Consider the following 20555-nt stretch of genomic DNA (forward strand, 5'->3'; position numbering starts at 1 on the left):
ATTCTCATGATAAAGCTAAGTGTTGCTAAAGGCAGCCTTTGGGCAGAAGCACTTTGTCCACTCTTAAAGGGACTGTGTCCCCTTTCTCATGCTGAGAGGGACCCCATCTGCCTATTAGTCCATCTAACTTCTTAAAACAGGAAGTGACATTTCCGTTAGTCTTGAAACATAGGCAGGCACTTACCAACCAGAGGACAGGGGTGAGAGCGAGGGTAAGGGGAAAATAGGGCATCTAAGGAAAGGAATTGAGTGTGCAAAGACTCTGAAATCGTTATGGACCTAGGCATATTAATTTTTATTCTCCCAGACATACGATTCAAAGCAGAGGCATGCATACATCGAAAGAGAGCAGAGTTTATTTAGGAGAGAAAACACTGAGTGTGGGCCACTCCACACATCATGAGTAAGCCAGAGAATCACCTCTGAAGAGAGGGGGTGGGGGAGTCTGGGGAAGCCTCAAGCATGGTCAAGGGCAAAAAGAGCCCTCCCAAGTTACCACCCTCTATTATGAGATAGAGGTGTGGCCAGAGTGCAGTTTTGCTGCCCGAGGCTTTTTGGGAATTTCATGGCGCCTTCACGTGGAGGTTTTTTTTTTTTTTTAATTTTTAATTTTTATGGCAAAGTTACAGAGAGGCAGAGGCAGAGAGAGAGGTCTTTCATCCGCTGGTTCGCTCCCCATTTGGCCGCAAAAGCCGGAGCTGCGTCAATCCGAAGCTAGAAGCCAGGAACTGTTTCTCAGTCTTCCAAGCGGGTGCAGGGGCCCAAGGACTTGGCCATCTTCTGCTTTCCCAGGCCACTGCAGAGAGCTGGATCGGAAATGGAGCAGCTGGGACTTGAACTGGCATCCATATGGGATGCTGGCAATGCAGGCGGTGGCTTTACCCGCTATGCCACACAGCTGGCCCCTAAGATAAATTTAAAAAGATTTATTCACCTAGATGCAGTTAACGCCAGTAGCCACGCCCATTCAAGGAGGGATCCTTAGATTTGATCGCTTAGCTGTGTTTAACGCCGGTAACCACGCCCACCCAAGGAGGTCCTTAGATAGGATCACTTAGATGCGGTTAACGCAGGTGGCACGCCCATCCGTGGAAGAGCCCTTAGGATCACTTAGGTGCGGTTAATGCAGGTAGCCACGCCCATCTGAGGAAGATCCCTTAGATAGGATCACTTGGATGCGGTTAACGCCGGTTGCCACGCCCACACTAGGAGGGGCCCTTAGCGTTGACCACTTAGATGCAGCTAACGCAAGTAGCCACGCCCATCCACGGAGGGCCCGCCTTCCGGGCAGGGGAAGTTTGTTCACAGCGGCGCGCCGTACTAGGATACAGTGCGCAGGCGTACTTCCTGCTTCCCGGCGGCGTGTTCCTCAGTTCCAGGTTTCCTAGTTTCCTGGCAGGTGGTCCGCGCGGGCTCCTGGCAGTGCACCTTTCACCGCGGCTAGCTTTTTGGCTGGGACACTCGCACCACAGCACGCAAGCTCCCGAGGACTCTGCTCCGGCTCACACGCTTCCACCCGCAACGGACTCATGGCCGAGCGCGGGGAACTTGATCTGACCGGCGCCAAACAGAACACCGGTGTGTGGCTGGTTAAGGTAAGGTTCGCGAGCCTCCTGCCCGCCCTCCGCCTGGGCAGAAATAAGTAATTTGAGACTGTCGCGCTCCGTGCGCCTTTGTAAAGTTCTGGGGCCATCTCGTTAGAGCTCAACTATTTTGAGAGGCGCGGGTCGTTGTACCTTTTACAGGTGTAGGAATTAACTTAGGAGTGCAAAGTGTCTTTCAACCCATTAACTAGCGTGACCTGGCTTATCCTGGAGCCCTGTCTTGATGTTTTCCCCAGATGGAGGGATTCCTTGCACTTTTCTCTAGGTGAAATTGATTCTAGTCGCGAGGCAGTGGTTGAGTATTTGCGGTCTGTGTATTTCCTGAGCCAGAAAGTAGAAGTGATCCCTGCACATCCTTAAGGTGTTCTCGTAGTTTGACAGCCCTTAAGGGAACTCCTAAAGTTGCCGCGACTTATGAACTCAAGAGGGGAAGCCTTTGGTCTGTACTTTAGTGAGTCTTGTGAAACTGACCTGGAATTGCTTTATGTAAAGACACTTTTGGATAGTATTAGTGAACACTACTTGTGTTTTTCTTTTCTTTCCTCTTGGGTTTATTTTATTTATTTGAAAGGCGGAGTTACAGAGAGGGAGGGTGAAAGAGATCTTCCAGCCACTGGTTGACTCCCTCAAATAGCTTCACTGGCCTGGACTGGGCCAGGCTAAAGGCAGGAGCCTGGAACAACATTTGGGTCTCCTCCGTGGGTGGCAGGGCCCCAAACACTTGGGCCATCTTACACTGCTTTCCCATGCACATTAACAGGGAGCTGCATCTAGAGTGGGGCAGTCGGGACTCCAGCTGGGCTCATATGGGATGCTGGAGCACCGGGCAGTGGCTTGAACTGCTGTACCAGGACGACGGCCCCTGTTTTACTTTTTCATATTAGGAGAGTTCGAAATGTGTTTGTGGGGGCCGGCGCTGTGGTGCAGCGGGTTAAAGCCCTGGCTTGAAGCGCCAGCATCCCATATGGGCTCCGGTTTGAGTCCCGGCTGCTCCTCTTCTGATCTGTAACTCTGTCTTTCAAGTAAATAAAATAAATCTTAAACACACACACACACACACAAAGAAAAACAGAAAAAAAGAGAAAGTCTTGGTACTTCAGATTTTTTTTTTAAGATTTATTTGTTTATTTGAAAGGCAGAGTTACAGAGAAGCAGAGGCAGACAGAGAGAGAGAGAGGTCTTCCATCCGCTGGTTCACTCCTTAGATGGCCACAACGGCAAGAGTTGCACTGATCCGAAGCCAGAGGCCGAAGCCTCTTCCAGGTCTCCCACGTGGGTGCAGACCTTGGGTCTCCCAAGGTCTTGGGCCATCTTGTACTGCTTTTCCAGGCCACAGCAGAGAGCTGGATCGGAAGTGGAGCAGCTGGGTCTCGAACCGGTGCCCATATGGGATGCCAGCACTGCAGGCGGCCAGCGTCTTTAACCACTACACCACAGTGCCAGCCCCGATACCTCAAATTTATTTTATTTTTTAAAAGATTTATTTCTTTACCCACTACGCCACAGCGCTGGCCCCTTGATACCTCAAATTTAAAAATAGAGACCTTTGGTTTCTTAATGCTTTATTTGATTCTTATGTCACATGGATGAGTTCTTATCACTTGAATCTAAGTGGTTCTTCTTGTCCACTTTGCACATCAAACTTGTATTATATTCTTCAAGGCACTTGTCCACGGTTTTAAGTGATGCTATATATGTTCATGTGTTCGTTGTCGGTTACCTCTTTATCCTTAGCTAGAGCACACACATATCACATCATAGAACGTTCCATCAGAACAGGGTCTTTGCCCATCCCACCCAGAACAGTGTTTGACACATGGTAATCACTCAGTATGTCATGAAGACATGTGTGATATCCCATCTCATTCTTTCATCCTAGCCTTGGTCTGTGGCACTATTTGACTTACCTCCAGCTATGTCAGTGTGATCCAAAAGGGTGGCGAGCGTAGTCATTCTCACTCCTACTTAAATAGACGAGGCCCATTAAGGAGATCTCCCTTGCAGACTAAAGGGAGACTTGAGATGGTGTATTTGTACTTGGAGCATAGTAAATGCCTAGTGAGCGTTCGCCACACAGAATTTGGATGTAGGGAGATACTGTACCATTGCGGGTGGAACAGATTTCTGTGGAACGGACTGAAATGCAGCTAGTCACATGGTGTGTTCTGGAAAGTGGAGCCCCTAGAGCGGAGGGTCTCTGTAAAGGTTGGGACTATATATACATATTGTCACTGTGAAATGGGATTGTCCTACCTGTGGGAGGTTAGGAAGGTTTTGAGTAATACAGGGATGCCAGATTCTTTCAAAAAAAAGCCAGCTCGACAGTGTGCAGTATGAATTAGAGAGGAGAGTAACCAGAGTCAAAATTAGAAAATTGTCGCTGGATTGTAGGTATGTGCTGACTACTTTTTCTAATCTTGTGTGTCAAAGAAATGAACAGACTTGCGAGTACATCTTTTCAGGATGTGAAGGGGATATGTTAGAATATTTTCTCTTGTTCTTGTCTTCTGACAACTTTATGTCCAAGGAAAGTTGAAAATTGCTAACAAGAGGCTGGCGCTGTGGTGTAGTGGGTAAAGCCGCTGCCTGCAGTGCAGGCATCCCATATGGGCACTGGTTTGAGTCCTGGCTGCTCCACTTCTGATCCAGCTCTCTGCTATGGCCTGGAAAAGCAATAGAGGATGGCCCAAGTCCTTGGGCTCCTGTGCCCCTGTGGGAGACCCGGAGGAAGCTCTTGGCTCCTGGCCTCAGATTGGCACAGCTCTGGCCGTTGTGGCCACCTGGGAGGTGAACCAGTGGATGGAGGATCTCTCTCTGCCCCTACCTATGCCTTTCAAATGAATAAATCTTTAAAAAAAAAGAAAAGAAAAGAAAATTGGTAGCAAATACTTTCTATTCTAAACTCTATCCATGTTCTCCCTTTATTTGACATCTTTTATTTCTGTTCCAGTTAAAGGAGTCCCAGTAGACAGTGGGGTTTGATTTATACCCCTGTCAGATGTATGAACTTATTTTATTTGTAATAGGGTTAGTGTTCAGTGTGATCTCTCTCTCTCATTTTTTCCCCAGTTTTATAACTTTAGTCAGCAGTTCTCATCTACATTGACTGTAGATTTTGGAAAGTGATGATGCTTGTCCAGTGAATGTTCATTCTCATTACATTTCCTGGACAGTCTCATGTGGTGGCCGGATGGGTCAGTCCTTATTCCTTTGGCCCAGACAGCTTTGTTGAGGCTGGTATCATTGTTCATGTACATCTGGAGTCCCCTTCTCCTTCATGGCAAACTTTCAGATCTGTTTGAATACCTGAGAGGCGGACTTCTTTAAGCCAATACTACATCGCCGGCGCTGCGGCTCAATAGGCTAAACCTCCACCTAGTGGCGCCGGCACACCGGGTTCTAGTCCCGGTCGGGGCGCCAGATTCTGTCCCGGTTGCCCCTCTTCCAGGCCAGCTCTCTGCTATGGCCCGGGAGTGCAGTGGAGGATGGCCCAGGTGCTTGGGCCCTGCACCCCATGGGAGACCAGGAGAAGTACCTGGCTCCTGCCATTGGATCAGCGTGGTTCGCCGGTCACAGCGTGGCGGCCATTGGAGGGTGAACCAACGGCAAAAGGAAGACCTTTCTCTCTGTCTCTCTCTCACTGTCCACTCTGCTGTCAAAAAAAAAAAAAAAAAAAAAAAAAAAGAAACTAATGTCTGGCCAGAATAGGAAAGATTTCATTGGGAAGGTGACTTTTAAGAAGAGCTTATGGCATTGATTAGCTAGAGAAAATTTCCTGGCAGGGCTGGGGAGAAGTAGAGTATGTTCAGGAAAAAGCAGTTATGGAAGTAGATTGTTTACCAGAATATCCAAGGCCTGTACTTTGATGCCTGTTGAAATGTCACTTCTGAAGTTTCGAGTATCGTAAATCTGCAAGAGAATGATGATCCAATTGGGTTTTGAGAGGTAGCAGGCATGATTGGATCTAATACTTTACAATAGCTGTCATCTGCCAAAACATAAAATTCGCTACAATTTTTGTCTTGTCAGGAAACTAATTCCTTGTAGCTTGCACTACCTCATTTGTATTGCTTAGTTTATGCCACTGTTAGATTGCCAGCTGGGCACACCACTACTGTACACACTATACCAAGTCGTGATTAAAACATTGGATGATGTTTTAAAAAAATATTTTAGTGCAGATGTGTTGCTTGGCTATTAATATTTAGGCTAATGGAAATATAATTTCTACTTATGGTTGGTTAGAGGATAAGTACATCATGGGAAAGAAAAAGAGATAAAAACAGCAAGGTTATTAGGGGTGAAGGTTTTGTAAGTAACGAGTGTCATACTGGGGCCTTCATGAAAGAAATGCTGTCTTTTTAAAATTTTAAGGCTGGAGAGGCGAGGGTATTGGCAAGTTTCAGTTGGTCTAACCAGCAGCTTTCTAGCCAACAGAGAAGAGTTTCTATCCCAATCAGCTTTCCTCTTGTAAGCTTTTTTTTTTTTTCTTCAGTATGAGAGGCAGAGACAGGGGGAGCCTTCAGCACAGTCTAGGTCTCTTGTGTAGGTAACAGGAATCCAATTACTTGAACCATCACTGCTGCCTCCCAGGGTGTGTATTAGCAGGAAGCTGGGCTAGGGGGTGGAACCAGGACTCAAACCCAGGCACTAAGTGTGGCATCTTAACTGCTGCCCTAATGGCTGTCCTGTCTCTTGTAAGCATTTTGACTAATGCTTGTTGGAAGTGTTAAATACAATTGTGGGAAGCCATGAATTTGGACTGGGCACCTGCATTGGGCCCAACAGGCCAAACCAGTATTGAGTTTAATCACATTAACTGAGCAAGTCTCCCGCCCACTCCCCCTCCCCGGGATCTTTTTACTGGATGATCTCTGGAGATTCAGAGATGGGATGGGGACTTTATTTCTGTGTCTTTGGTCTTGTTTTAACTCTGTATCTTGAACTTTAAGAAATATGGGAGTAATCAGTGTCACAGATGGGGTTCCTTGGGCAACTGATTCTGAGATTGAGATTAGCATGTAGGGGTTTATTAGGGAGTGCTTTTGATATCAGCACCTGTGTAAGGGAGAGGATTTAATTGTATTGGGCAGAAGGTATGAGGCAGTTTCAGGGAAAGCCAAGGATGATTGAGTTGGCAAAGAATCTAGGGGGAGTAGCATCTGTACATATCACCTTAGTGTTTTGGGTTCAGCGTCAGGGTTGAGGGGCAGGTGTTTGGTCTAGTAAAGATGCCTGTGTCCCATATTAGAGGCCTGGGTTCGGTACCTAGCTCTTGCACCAGATGCCACTTTCTTGCTAATGCAGACCCTGGGAGGTAGTGGTAATTGTTCTAGTACTTGGTTTCCCCCGACCCATGTGGGAGACCAGGATTGAGTTCCAGCTTCTGGCCTCTAAGCTGTTTTCAGGCATTTAAAAAGTGAACTTGTGGGTAGGATCTCTCTCTCTCTCTCTGCCTTTCAGCCTCTCAATAGATGAGGAAAATTATTAAAAAGATAGGGTTGGCCTTACTACTTTGCCCACCTTGAGTGAATGGTTGGGCATATTAATTTATTCAGCAAACTTTCAGTGATTGCCAGTCACTGTGCAGTATGTTTCAGGGAGCAAAACAGACACCGTCTAAGCTCTCTGAACTGGGATCTGTAGCCCAGGGCATCGAACAGACATGGGTCAAATATTAGTCCTAATGAAAATAGTTACAGACAGAGAAGAACACTGAAGCAAGGGATATTGTTCTGTGAGTTCTAGAGGGTCACATGAAGCTTCCTGGGGATATAATGTTTAAAGCAGTCATTTTCAGTTTCTCTGACCAATTGTATTGTTTTCCATTTCAAAAATGTAGTATTATAACAATACACTTTTGAATAAAGTAAGCTGGTGGGTTTACCTGCAAACCTACTGTAGTTCTATTGTACTTGTGATGACAGTGCAGTCTGAGCTTCAAAATTGGGTTTGTTTTGTTTTTTAGATTTCTTTATTTGTAAGGCATTTACAGAGACAGAGGGAGAAAGAGAGAGAGAATGAATTGATCTTCCATATGCTGGTTCACTCCATGGCTGCAACATCCAGGACTGGGCCAAGCCAAAGCCAGGAGCTTAGAACTCCATCCAGATCTCTCCCATGGTTAGCAGGGGCCCAATCACTTGGGCTGTCTTCTGCTGCTTTCCCAGGCACATTAGCAGAGAGCTGGATCAGAAGTGGAGCAGCTGGGTTGGGAACCAGTGCCCAGATTTGATGCCGACATCACAGGTGGTGGCTTAACCCACTGTGCTACAATGCAGGCCCCAAAACTTGTTTTTATCAATTACCTTGTGGAACACAGTCGGTTTTTAAGTTGGCTCTTGCTTATACAAGGTACAAGTTACTGTACTGAATTTGTTTCTTAAACTTATAGTGTATGACATACAGTTGACCCTTCATATTTGTTGCATTCATTGAGTCAACCAACAGCAGATCAAAAATATTCAAGAATGAAAATGACATCTCTACTGAACATGTGCAGACTTATTCCCTAAACAGTACAATATTATAACTATTTACATTATGCTAGGTATTATAAGGGATATAGAGTTGGTTTAAATTATACGGGAGAATATGTGTATATAAGGAAGGTTGCGCATTCAGGGATTTGGATATCCACAAAGGGGAATAGATCCTGAGACACATCCCACACAGATGAGGGGAGACAGCTGTATAGTTACCTCAGAACTATTTTCTGTTTGAGGGCCTGAATTGTAGTATGCAGCAGTTTGATCACAGAAAGTTCTAGTCTGGTTAATACATTGAGGAAGTATGGTCTAATCTAAGAGTTCTAAGGCTACAAAACATTCTGGCCTTCTCTTTTCTTAACAGTGAGGGGAAAGTAGGAAATTGGAAGGTACTCCTTCTGTTATTGGCATTTTCCTCCCTCCTCCCTTCAGGTGGATCTCTGAAACAGGCTTCCTTCTGAGAGTGAAAGGAAGTGTATTTAAGATTAATATCTGTGTCCTAGGTACATCCCAATATGCCCATCATTGGTATTACATGAATGGTAACTACTCTTCTAGATGCCAGGGATATGGCAGTAAACAAAACAGACGCGATATCTGCGCACGCAGGTTACATAGGAGGGAGAACAGACACTAAGTACTATAGGTAGTAGGTGAAAGATACAGCAGAGTACAGCCTTTAGAAAGTAACTGGGGAGGCTATTGAAAGGGGCCTCATTGATAAGAGGTGGTCCTTTAGCAGAGACATGAAAGAATTTGTGGGACATGCCCTGTGCAGTGTTCCAGACAGAGGTGATGGCGAATCAGAGTCCTCAATTGTGACACTGCAGAGGATGATCATAGGTCTGTGTGGTTTGAATCCGGTGAGGAAGAGTGGTAGTAACAGGGAGTGGGTCATCTAAGACATAGGATTTTATTGTGAGATAGACTATGGGAAGCCAGTGACCATAAAGAGGCAGCTTGGCATGGCTAGTAACTTAGACAATGGAGCTGGGCTTTAGAAGCCAAGTTTCATTGCTAGTAATTGTGAGACCTTGAGCAAATAACTTTTGATGTTTCAGTTTGTTTGTGAAATGGGATGATTGGTAGGGTTGACATAAGGATTAAATGAAATCACATAAAGTGCTTAGAAAAGTACCTAGCACACACAGTAAACTATGTGGGTGTCTGTTACATAAATGGGAAGGTTTTGAGCAGAACGGTATCATCTGATGTCACTGTGGCTGCATCGGCAAGAGTGGAAACACGGAAGTCAGTGGGGAGGCTCTTAGAGTGATTATACAAGAGATGGTGCTGACTTGGACTGCACTGGTAACCTTGGAATTGGCTAGAAGGGGCTGGAGTCTGGATACAAGTTGAAGGTGCTGTTGACAGGATAAGTCAGTTGATTGATATGGAGTGTTAGAAAAAAGACATCTGAGGTTTCAAACTGAGTGCCTGGAAGAATAGAGTTGCATTTTACTGAGATGTGGAAAATTGCAGGGGGAAGAGACTTTTGAAAGGAAAATAAGGGTTCTAGTGTGCAAATTGAGTTTGAAATGCCTGCTACGTGTTCAGATGGAGCATTGGAGTAGGCAGCTGGATGCAGAAGTTGAGACTTTGGGGAAGAGCCTGGACTTGTAAATATGGAAGTGGTTATTATGTAGATGGCATTTAAAGCCATGAGAAGGGATACGATTGCGTAAGATTGAGTATGGAGAAGAGAGGTCCGAGGACTGAACTGTGGGGCCCTCTGAAGTTAGGTGCTCAGGAAGGTAAGAACCTAGATCCATAAAGAGAATCCAGAGAAGTAGGATGAGCATTAAGAGTGACTCAGAAGCTAAGGGAAGACAATGGTTGAAGGAGGAAGAGAAAATTAGTTCTGAAATATTGTTGATAGGCGTGTAAGGTGAGGACTAAACATTGACTTGACAGCACTGAGATCTTTGATATCCCTGTGATCAGTTTCAGTGGTGTAGTGGGGAGGAAGGCCTATCTGGAGTAAATTCAAAACGAAGTGGCAGGCCGGCGCCGTGGCTCACTTGGCTAATCCTCCGCCTGCGGCACCGGCACCCCAGGTTGTGTTCCCGGTTGGGGCGTCAGGTGCTAGTCCCGGTTGCTCCTCTTCCAGTCCAGCTCTCTGCTGTGGCCCAGGAGGGCAGTGGAGGATGGCCCAAGTGCTTGAGCCCTGCACTCGCATGGGAGACCGGAGGAAGCACCTGGCTCCTGGCTTCGGATCAGTGCAGTGCCAGCTGTGGTGGCCATTAGGGGAGTGAACCAATGGAAGGAAGACCTTTCTCTCTGTCTCTCTCTCTCTTTCACTGTCTAACTCTGCCTGTCAAAACAAACAAACAAACACAAAATGGCAGAGCAGTAGGTGTAGGCAGCCAATGTAGACAACTTTGTCAGGGAGTTTTGCTGTAAAGAGGGGCAGAGAAATGGGATAGTAGGTAGAAAGGACTACAGTTTGCCCTAACTATGAATATGATCTGGAGCAAATCAGTTAACTTCCTGTGCCCCCGTTTCTTCACTTGTAAAATGGAGAAAATAATAGAATTGTGTAAGGATTAAATGGTTAATACATTTAAAGTATTTCACAGTAATTTTTGTCACTTAATGTATCTGTTATATCTACTGCTCTGTAACCCAGTGGCACACCATTCTCACAGCTTTTCTTCATTGTTTTAAAAGGGGAAAGCAGGTAAAAAGTATCTCTTTGGGTTTCCTTGATGTTTGGAGTCATATGTTTAAAGATTATTTTATTTATTTATTTGGAAGTCAGAGTTACACAGGGAGAGGAGAGTCAGAGAGAGAGAGAGGTCTTCCATCTGATGGTTCACTCCCCAGATGGCCGCAATGACCAGAGCCGTGCTGATCTGAAGCCAGGAGCCAGGAGCTTCCTCCAGGTCTCCCACATGGGTGCAGACTTGGGCCATCTTCTACTGCTTTCCCAGGCCATAGCAGAGAGCTGGATCGGAAGAGGAGCAGCTGGGACTCGAACTGGCGCCCATATAGGATGCCAGCACTTCAGGCCAGGGCTTTAACCCACTGCGCCACAGCGTCGGCCCCCAGAGTCATATGTTTAAAGTGATCCCAGTTAGCAGGATTGTGAGGTTTTTTTTTTTTTTTTTTTTTTTTTTTTTTTTTGCTCAAATGCAAATGCGGTAAAAGAGGAAGAATAGCACAATAAAATAGTAAATAAAAATGAGTGGATATTGACTCTAACCAGGAGTAAGGCTTTGCAGGGCAGTTTGTGGGAGGGAGATAGGGACAAGGAAGTGATTATAATAATGGACCCTGAAGTCGAGGTTCACTAAAGACAGAAATGAGAACAGAAGCAGATGGGGGCAGAGAGAGATGTAAATTGGAGTTAGTGAATTGAAGGGATAGAATTGTTGGAATGCTAGAACTGAGAGGAAAGCTGGGGAGTTAGGAGATGGGGTTAGAATGTTTGCGTGAAATACAGATTATGAAAGGGCTGCTTTTATACCCTTACGATCTTAGAGTGTCTAAATATAGGACTCCTTTGAACTAGTAATTTGAATATGATGAAGACACCAAATTCCCCTAAGTACTTAATTATTAGGGAATATAGCTTGTGATTGATTTGGAAAGTACACGGCTGTCTGTAGAGGATAGTTTTTCCATTCAGTTACAGTAATTGACATGAAGGTTTTCTGGAGTTTAAAATTAAAGAGAAAGCAAGAAGCAAAGGCTAACTTGGTAGGCAGTATTTTAAGATCGAGGATGGAAGGTAGTAATTAATTTAGTCCAAGGCTTTGAAGATTTTATTTGATCTTACAACAGAATACTTACACATCAATTTTAGAGCCGGCATTTAGTTCTGACAGGGAAAGCTGTGGGCATATGCTTCCCTGACTGAACAGTATCCACTTGCTCTGACGTGGCGCCAATACCTTGATTTTACTCGTGGAAGCCACTCACCCTTTCTATGTGATTCCAGTGGCGCTGACCACCTCCCAAAGATGTCATTGACTCAGGCTGGCCAGTGAACGTGTCACATCACTGGCTTCAGTGATAGGGACAAAGACAGCAGATGACCTGGTCAGTGCCATGGGGGAGAAAATTTGGCTAGCAACTTTGGGAAAGAGGCTCTTGTTCTTCATGAGTTGCGTGTGGCCATCTTGCTGTGCAAGGGGAAGGTATGTCCAAGAACTGAGTTAACATGGGAGAGAGAAGGCATCAGAGATGGTGAGAGTTCTGGTGACGTTGTGAGAGCCCTTGATCAAGCCATGTTAAGGGGTCCACTGGAATGTTTAGTTACTTGGGTAATCAGTGGGTTTTCTCTCTCCCATAACCGAAGGAGACCTAATTGGTAAAGAGTTAGCATAAAGAGTTTGCCAAATCCTCTAAGCTTGTTTTGAGTGAGTGAGAGGTAGTTGAAACTTTATCAGTTGTGCCCTCTTTCCTGTATGTCTTTGACATATTCTTCCACATGTGTCATGGCAGGCAGTATAGTGTGACAAAAACATCAGAGCAATCTGGAATCAGGTCTTGTGTGGGAAACTAGCAGCCTTTGTTGTTTCATCCTCAGAGCCTCAGTTTTCTCCTCTGCACAACGTGGAGAACCGTAGTGATTTGGCAGGGTGACTGAAGTATTAAGTCGGGTAATGGGTCTAAACATCTGGAGCGGTGCTTGACACTGTTGGTTCCCATCCCACTTTCTCTTTTCCCAGTCTCTAGCACATTGGCTGGCACATAGTCATTTGTGCTAGTGGGAGGAATGCATACATAATTGAGTGAATATCATCAGGGTCATCTTTTGACTTTTCTATTCCTGAATTTTTACTGTATTTGAGGTACTGTAATTTATTTGAGGTACTGCAACTAATAGGTAATTTGTTTTGCAAAGGAAATCTAAATCTAGCTAGGTAGAATTTTTCTTCTTTCCCAGCTTTGGCAGCTGTTTCTGTCAGTTATGCATCCATGTTAATGTTATTAACCCAAGATCACTGTGAGAAATAATAATGATACTTAATTCACTGTGTACTTATCTTGAGTAAGGCATTGTGCTCCATACTTTATCTGTGTTATCTCATTTACGCCTCTTAATAGATAATCTTAAAGATAGGTACTGATTCCAGAATCCAAGAAGAAATGCAGTAAGGTGTATTTAGTAGGGGCTCAGTGTATGTAATTCCATTCTTAAATTTTGGGAATTAAAATCTGATTATGTGTATCTAGTTACAGGCCTAAGATGGCATGTTGGTTAAGAACAGACCCTGGAGTAAGACTGCTTGGGTATGAATCCTGGCTCCATCATTTACTAAGTATATACCCTTTGGTAAATTATATGATTCTTGAGTACCCCAGACTCATCTTCTATAAAAAGGTGATGGTAAACCTTATCTTCTTAGCACAGTGTCAGGAAAGTAACCCTACTTAAATGTTAGCTATTACATTTAGTATTCATTTTATTTCAGCAGATCCTTCATTTTAGTAGTTGAAGTTACAATCTTCTTTTTGCTTTGTTCTTAAGATTTATTTATTTAAAGGCAGAGTGACAGAGAAAAAGAGAACTTTCATCTGCTGGTTTATTACCTGTATAGCTATGATGGTTGATGCTCTGCCAGACTGAAGTCAGGATCCAGGAACTCCATCCAGGTCTCCCGTAATAGATGGCAGTGGTCCAAGAACCTGGGCCATCTTCTGCTGCCTTCCCCGGGCTCATTGGCAGGGAGCTGGAATAGAAGCAGAACAGCTGGAACTTGAACTGGCACTCTGAAATGGGTTGCCAGTGTTGCAAGTGGCAGCTTAACCCACTGCACCACAATGCTGGCACCGAAGTTACAGTCTTATACATAATCAAACTGACTTTCGAATTCATCTTAAACTCGGATGTGTCTCTAAAGAACATCATGACTCTATGAAAGAGTGTTGTCCTCCACTGAGGAATTGTTTTTGGTAGTCTTTTTCTTCTTTTATTGTTTTTAACTGCATTATTGTTGTTGTTATTTGAAAGGCAGAGTTAGAGAGAGAGAGGTTGAGAGAGAGATCAAGAGAGAGAGCTTCCATCTACTAGTTTGCTCCCCAAATGTCCGCAATGGGGAGGGCTGAGCCAGGCAGAAGCCAGGGGCTTGGAGCTTCTTCCAGGTCTCTCTTGTGGGTGCAGGGGCCAAGCACTTGGGCCATCTTCCTCTGCTTTCCCAGGCTCATTAGCAGGGAGCTGGATCAGAAGTGGAGCAGCTGAGTCTAGAACTTGCACCCATATGGGATGCTGGCATTGGAGGCAGCAGATTAGCCTGCTAGGCCACAGCGCTGGCCTCATGGCTTCATTATTGTTGGGTTATTTTACTTGTATTTGTTTTATGTCACCAACTAGATTGGTTTTGAGTTCTTTGAGACCTAAAATTATTTCTCTCACTATTTCAGTATCATTTTTAGTGCAAAGCGTACAATGAGAACCTGATAATTAATGTTCAGTTATTACTCCAGGAAAGTGAAATAGAAGCAGTATATTATTTTATGTTTAAAAGGTTCTATTAACATTGAAAACAGTCTTAGTAATGTTTTGCTTCATTTTAGGTTCCTAAATATTTGTCACAGCAGTGGGCTAAAGCACCTGGAAGAGGTGAAGTTGGGAAACTGCGGATTGCCAAGTAAGTTATTTATATATTATTGACATACTAAAAAGCTATTTTTTAAATTTTTCTAAGTGCTTTTGTATGTGATTATAGTTCTTTTGTAGAGAATTTACCTGGAAAACAAGAAGTAATGAGTATGTTGAGGTTTGTCCAGAGATTTAGGTGCCCTGTAAGGAGACGTGCTTGCGTGTACACACGTCCCCACACCGTGAGTGAGTGGCAGGTGGTGGAACTAATATCAAGTTACTTCTGGTGAAGCTTAATGGCAGTGGAGCAGTGGAGTGTGCAGTTCTCCCATCCCTTCCTCCTGTCTCCATCCTGTGAGGACTGTGTGCCTTGATTGATAACTGAGTGAACCAAGGAATGTGCTTCAGTAGAGGGGCTTGGCCGCTGTGCCATTGACATTGGCATTCAGAAGGAAAAGGGAGCATCCAGTAAACAGTCTAGTGGTGCAGTTTCCTGGCTGAGGAAACGGCCTTGTTAGAAAGGGAAGCCTCGACTGGTGTTAGGGATTCCATTCTTTCCATCCATTTGTTCTTATTTTTCTTTCATTTATTTATTTGCAAGGCCATGTTAGAGAGGGACAGACAGAGATCTTCCATCCACTGGTTTGCTCCGCAAATGGCTGCAATGGCCAGGGCTGAGATAGGCTGGAGCTGGGAGCCAGGAGCTTCTTCTTGGTCTCCACATGGGTTTAGCAACCCAAGAACCTGAACATCCTCTACTGCTTTCCCAGGTGCACCAGCTGGGAGCTGGATGAGAAGTGGAACAGCCAGGACTCAAATCAGTGCTACATGGGATGCTGGCACTGCAGATGGCTGCTTAACCCGCCATACCACAGCACTGGCCCAGGCTCCACCTCAAGAATTTGTATTCATTTTTTGCAGTGTGCCACATACACTTTCCTAGATCTAAGAGTCATTCAGCAGCTCTTTCTCTGTTCTCTTTTTTTTTTTTTTTTTAAGATTTATTTTGTACTTATTTGAAAGACAGAGTTACAGAGAGAGGTGGAGCCAGAGAGAGAGAGAGAAAGGTCTTCTTCCATATGCTGGTTCACTTCCCAAATGACTACAATGCCCAGAGCTGAGCTGATCTGAAGCCAGGAGCCAGGAACTTCTGGGTCTCCCATGCGGGTGCAGGGGCCCAAGGACGGGCCATCTACTGCTTTCCCAGGTCATAGCAGAGAGCTAGATCAAAAGTGGAGCAGCCAGGACTCAAACCGGTGGCCATATGGGATGCTGGCACTGCAGGCTGGGACTTTAACCCACTGTGCCACAGTTCTAGCCCCTATTTCTCTTTTCTAAAAATTTATTTTAATTTATTTGAAGGAAAAGAGAAAGACAAGCAGGCAGACTGCAACACACACAGTTCATTCCCTGAATGCCCACAACAGCAGAGGCTGGGCCATGCTGAAGCAAGGAGCCTGGATCTCCATTCGGGTCTTCCTGTAAATGGCAGGGGCCCAACTCCTTGAGCCATTACTTGCTGTCTCCCAGGGTACACGTTAACAGGAACTTGAGTTAGAAGTGGAGCAGGGACTATGTGGGTTTTGGGCATCTCAAGCACTGTCTTGACTGCAGTGCTAAATGCCTACCCCTTAGCAGCTCTCTTAATTGACCTTCAGCTGAGTGTAACAGTTGACTCCTTTGTCCCTGAAACACTGTTTTCATTTCACTGCTGGTTCAGCCCTCCCCATTGCGGACATTTGGGGAGCGAACCAGTAGATGGAAGCTCTCTCTCTTGATCTCTCTCTAACTCTGCCTTTCAAATAACAACAACAATAATGAAGTTAAAAACAATAAAAGAAGAAAAAGACTACCAGAAACAATTCCCTCATTGGCTGTTCCATCTCAGTCTCTGTTGCTAGCTCCTCATCTCTCTGTCTCTAAATGTCATATGACCATAGGACTCAGTCCTTAGTTCTTTCCTTCTCTTTTTCACTTACTTCCTAGATGGTCTTATAAATACATAGGTAGTGTTTGCATATGTAGCTTCTATACTTAAATTCTCACCACTTCCTTAATGTTTCCACTTGGATGTGGATGTCTTAGAAGCATTTCTAACTCTTGGAGTCCAACCAGTGTCCCCTAGAATTATAATGTGTATGTTTTATTATCTAAGTAATGCCTGTTTGGTTTTTTTTAATATGCTTGTACAAAATAAGAAGAAAAAGTTACCCCTTTCCCTCTTTATTTGCACTCCTTAGAGGTGGCCATGGGAAACAGATGAGTATATAACCCTCCAGATTATTCTCTATACAGATTGTTTTGGATGATTAATATGTGCAGAATTTTAAAGCATCTGTGTTTATCTCACTAGCCATAACTAAGTATTTGTCAAACCCTCTCTGGCTCAGTTTTGTTAACTTCAGAACATAGCACAGAACCCTGCTTTTGTTCTTTCATTCTCTTATGTTTAGTTGTGAGTGGTTTATTTGACTTCATTTTCCTTTATCTCTTTGCCTAAGATACAAGGCCGGTATCATTATTTTCTCTTTAAAAAAATACTTATTTGAAAGGGAGGGAGAGAGAGCAGAGAGAGAAAGGGATCTATATTTTATCTGCTAGTGCACTCTCCAAATAGCTGCAACAGCCAGGACTAGTCTAGGCCAAAGTCATTAGGCAGGAACTGCGTTCTGGTTTCCCACATGGGTGATAGGGGCCCAAGTACTTAGGTCATCTTCTGCTTTCCCAGGTGCATTAGCAGGCAGCTGGATCCAAAGCAGAGTAGCTGGGACTTGAGCCAGCACTTGGATATGAGATGTTGGGGGTCATAAGTAGTGGGTTAACACACTATGCTACAGTGCCAGCCCCAATACCTCTATTTCTTTTTTCTTGTTTTTCTCATTCCAGTCTCTGAATTCTCTTAAAAATAAAATCATCAGTAGAAGTGACTTGAAATTCCTGTTTTTAAATCAGTTTCTTTAACCACAACTGAAGAAAAAGTAGACTTGCCAGAATTCCTTACAGTGGAATCTTGTGGTTGTGGAAAGGATAGATGAGGAGCAGATTGCCTGTGCCTGTGTGCTGCAGTGTGATTATGTGGCCAAAAGACCTAGCTCCCTAACAGATTCATCATCAGTCTTATCTTGTAGGTTGAGATCCTTTTAATGAGAATAGATTTACGGTAATTAGTACTCTACGATGGCTAAGGAAATGCTTGGAAACAGCATGATCCCTAGTGGGCCTCCTGGCTGCATTGTCCAGGCTGTCTTGTTTACATCCCTCATTTACCTGGTTTTCATTACTGTTACTGAATTATTGAGTTCAAGTGTAGGATGGGTGAGGAATGGCTAAGGCGTGCATGTGACTAGGTTATCAGCATTTTAGTTGATTTTGAGTGTAATATGAGTCATCACATTTATGTGGCTATAAACAAAAGCCACCATTAATAGAAATTTGTTGTTTAGAATGAAGTGGGATGGGAATCTCACTTTTCTTTGCCAGTTTTCTCACAGTACTGACATTATGTTCAGTTCTCAGTGCCACATTTGAAGAGACATGAACAAATAAGTTCATTCACCAGAGAGAGACTAGGATAATGAGAACACTAAAGAAATTGATTTCTAAGGAGTGTTTGCGGGTACTAGGGTTGTTAAGAGATTTAGGGCACACCAGATATTTTTAAGGCTAGAAGATATATAATCACCTATTGATTTTTAGACACATTGACCAGTTTGTAGGTTACCTATGGTTAAAAAAAGAAAAGTTCATTTGGGTAGAAAATTAAATAACTGAGATTTTAGAAAGATAATGTGGCACACTGGTTATGAGTATGGGCCTTGGCATCGGGCCTAAGTTTTATTATGACTAATCTTGTTGCCTACTGGCTTTGTAACTTTGGGCCAGTTGTTTATACTGTTTCTTCATATGTTAAAGGAGATGATGTTAATACTGCATAGGTTCAATATATATAAAATACATAGTCCATAAGTCTTCACCTATGTTATACCACACCTATGCACAGTTGAAACCATAAGCTGTCCCATTGTCTAATGTGGTGTAAGTATGGACCTCACCTTCCTACCCAAAGCTAAGCAATAACCCACTGTGTGGCACAGGCCAGAAGCTAGGAGGACATGCTGTGGCATGGAGAGATTGAGTGGCAATGATGAGAAAGAAGAAGTGGACAGCTTGAGAATTCAGTTCTCCCTTAATTTGCTTCTATCTTGACACCTGGCAAAAGGAGAATCCGGTTATAAATGAGTGTAACAGCCTGTCTTAACAGTTGGTAACATTTGGGCCATTATTGTCAAGCAACTTAGGTGATGTTCCCAAACCATTGTACTTGGATTATTTTTATAACTTTTGGACACCTGCTGTGTGCTACATTATAATTAGTTTGTTTGTTTGTTTATTGCTTGAGCTTGTTTGATTTTTAAAATCTAACCTTCTTTTACATCACCCTCCTGCTTCAGAATACTTCAGTTCTCCCCATGTTTAATTCATGTTGTATTTGCCGATAGTCATGCAGCCTGTGCCCGTAAGCTGGCTTCTTCCAAAGACTTTTAATTGTTAGCTTTCTATCTAAACACATTTAATATTCCAGGTCATGTGGGGACCCACTAGTAATATTTCTGTTATAAAACTGAAAACCTTAGAACAGGGTTATACTGTTGATAATAGCAAATTTTTTGAAAGGTAGTCTGAAAACATACATATATATGTATATGTATATACACATATACACACAGTATTGCTACTCAGAACAAGGTAAAAGAATAATCCCACTGTTTCCTCTGCCTCACAGCTCAAGCATAATATTCTGTTCTTGGTGTTACCGATATATTGAGAGACAGAGAAATAAACTCACCTAGCAGAGTGTGATGGGTTAATGGACAGGCTAGAAAAAATTATACTCATGCCCTTTGACTCAGCAGTTCATCAACTTCTAGGAACTTTATTTATTTATTTATTTATTTTTTGACAGGCAGAATGGACAGTGAGAGAGAGAGAGACAGAGAGAAAGGTCTTCCTTTTGCCGTTGGTTCACCCTCCAATGGCCGTCGCGGCCGGCGCACCGCGCTGATCCCATGGCAGGAGCCAGGTACTTCTCCTGGTCTCCTATGGGGTGCAGGGCCCAAGCACTTGGGCCATCCTCCACTGCACTCCTGGGCCACAGCAGAGAGCTGGCCTGGAAGAGGGGCAACCGGGACAGAATCCGGCGCCCCGACCGGGACTAGAACCCGGTGTGCTGGCGCTGCAAGGCGGAGGATTAGCCTAGTGAGCCGCGGTGCCAGCCAACTTCTAGGAACTTATCCAATGGAATTAGTAAGTGAGTGATGCAAAGATTGATGGCAGAAAGGTATTAAGTTAGCATTGATTGTAATCAAGAAAAATCAGTAACTCCTTCAGTTTTCTTAGTAAATGATTATTTTAAACTGCACATTTTAAAAATAATACTTTTATTTTAAAAATGTCAAGGTACAGAAAGTTGGAAGAACAGTATAAAAATCTTTTAAAAAAAGCTTTATTTATTTATTTTATAAGTCAGAATTATAGAGAGAGAGGGAGACAGACAGATACTGTTCATCTGCTTGTTCACTTCCCAGATGGCCACAACGGCCAGGGCTGGGCCAGATTAAAGCCAGGAGCCAGGAGTTTCATCCTGGTCTCCCATGTGGGTGGCAGGGACCCAAGCCCTTGGACCATTTTCTGTTCCTTTCCCAGGAACATTAGCAGGGAGCTGGATTGGAAGTGGAGCTGCTGGGACTCAAACTGGTGCTCATATGGTATCAGCAGGCAGTACCTTTACCTGCTACACCACAATCCCACCCCAAATCTTTTCTGGACCAACTGAAAGTAAGTTGCCAACATAATGCCATTGCCCTTAAATATTCTAATGTCTTTTTCCTACAACCGAAGACGTTCTCCTGGGGC

At 44.0% G+C, this 20555-nt stretch overlaps 1 protein-coding gene across 1 annotated transcript in view; it reads left to right on the top strand.

Moving 5' to 3' along the window:
* Nucleotides 1-1371: 1371 nt before the first annotated feature.
* Nucleotides 1372-20555, top strand: part of GTF2F2 (general transcription factor IIF subunit 2) — a 135384-nt gene continuing 116200 nt past the window's right edge. The window contains exons 1-2 of the mRNA XM_002712960.6: nucleotides 1372-1595; nucleotides 14618-14691. Coding sequence (XP_002713006.1) covers nucleotides 1530-1595; nucleotides 14618-14691 — 140 coding nt within the window. The 5' untranslated portion in view covers nucleotides 1372-1529. The remainder of the gene's footprint in view (nucleotides 1596-14617; nucleotides 14692-20555) is intronic.

The sequence above is a fragment of the Oryctolagus cuniculus genome, chromosome 9 (genome assembly GCF_051225735.1).
Source record: "Oryctolagus cuniculus isolate XC-2025 breed Fujian yellow rabbit chromosome 9, ASM5122573v1, whole genome shotgun sequence".
Lineage (NCBI taxonomy): Eukaryota > Metazoa > Chordata > Mammalia > Lagomorpha > Leporidae > Oryctolagus > Oryctolagus cuniculus.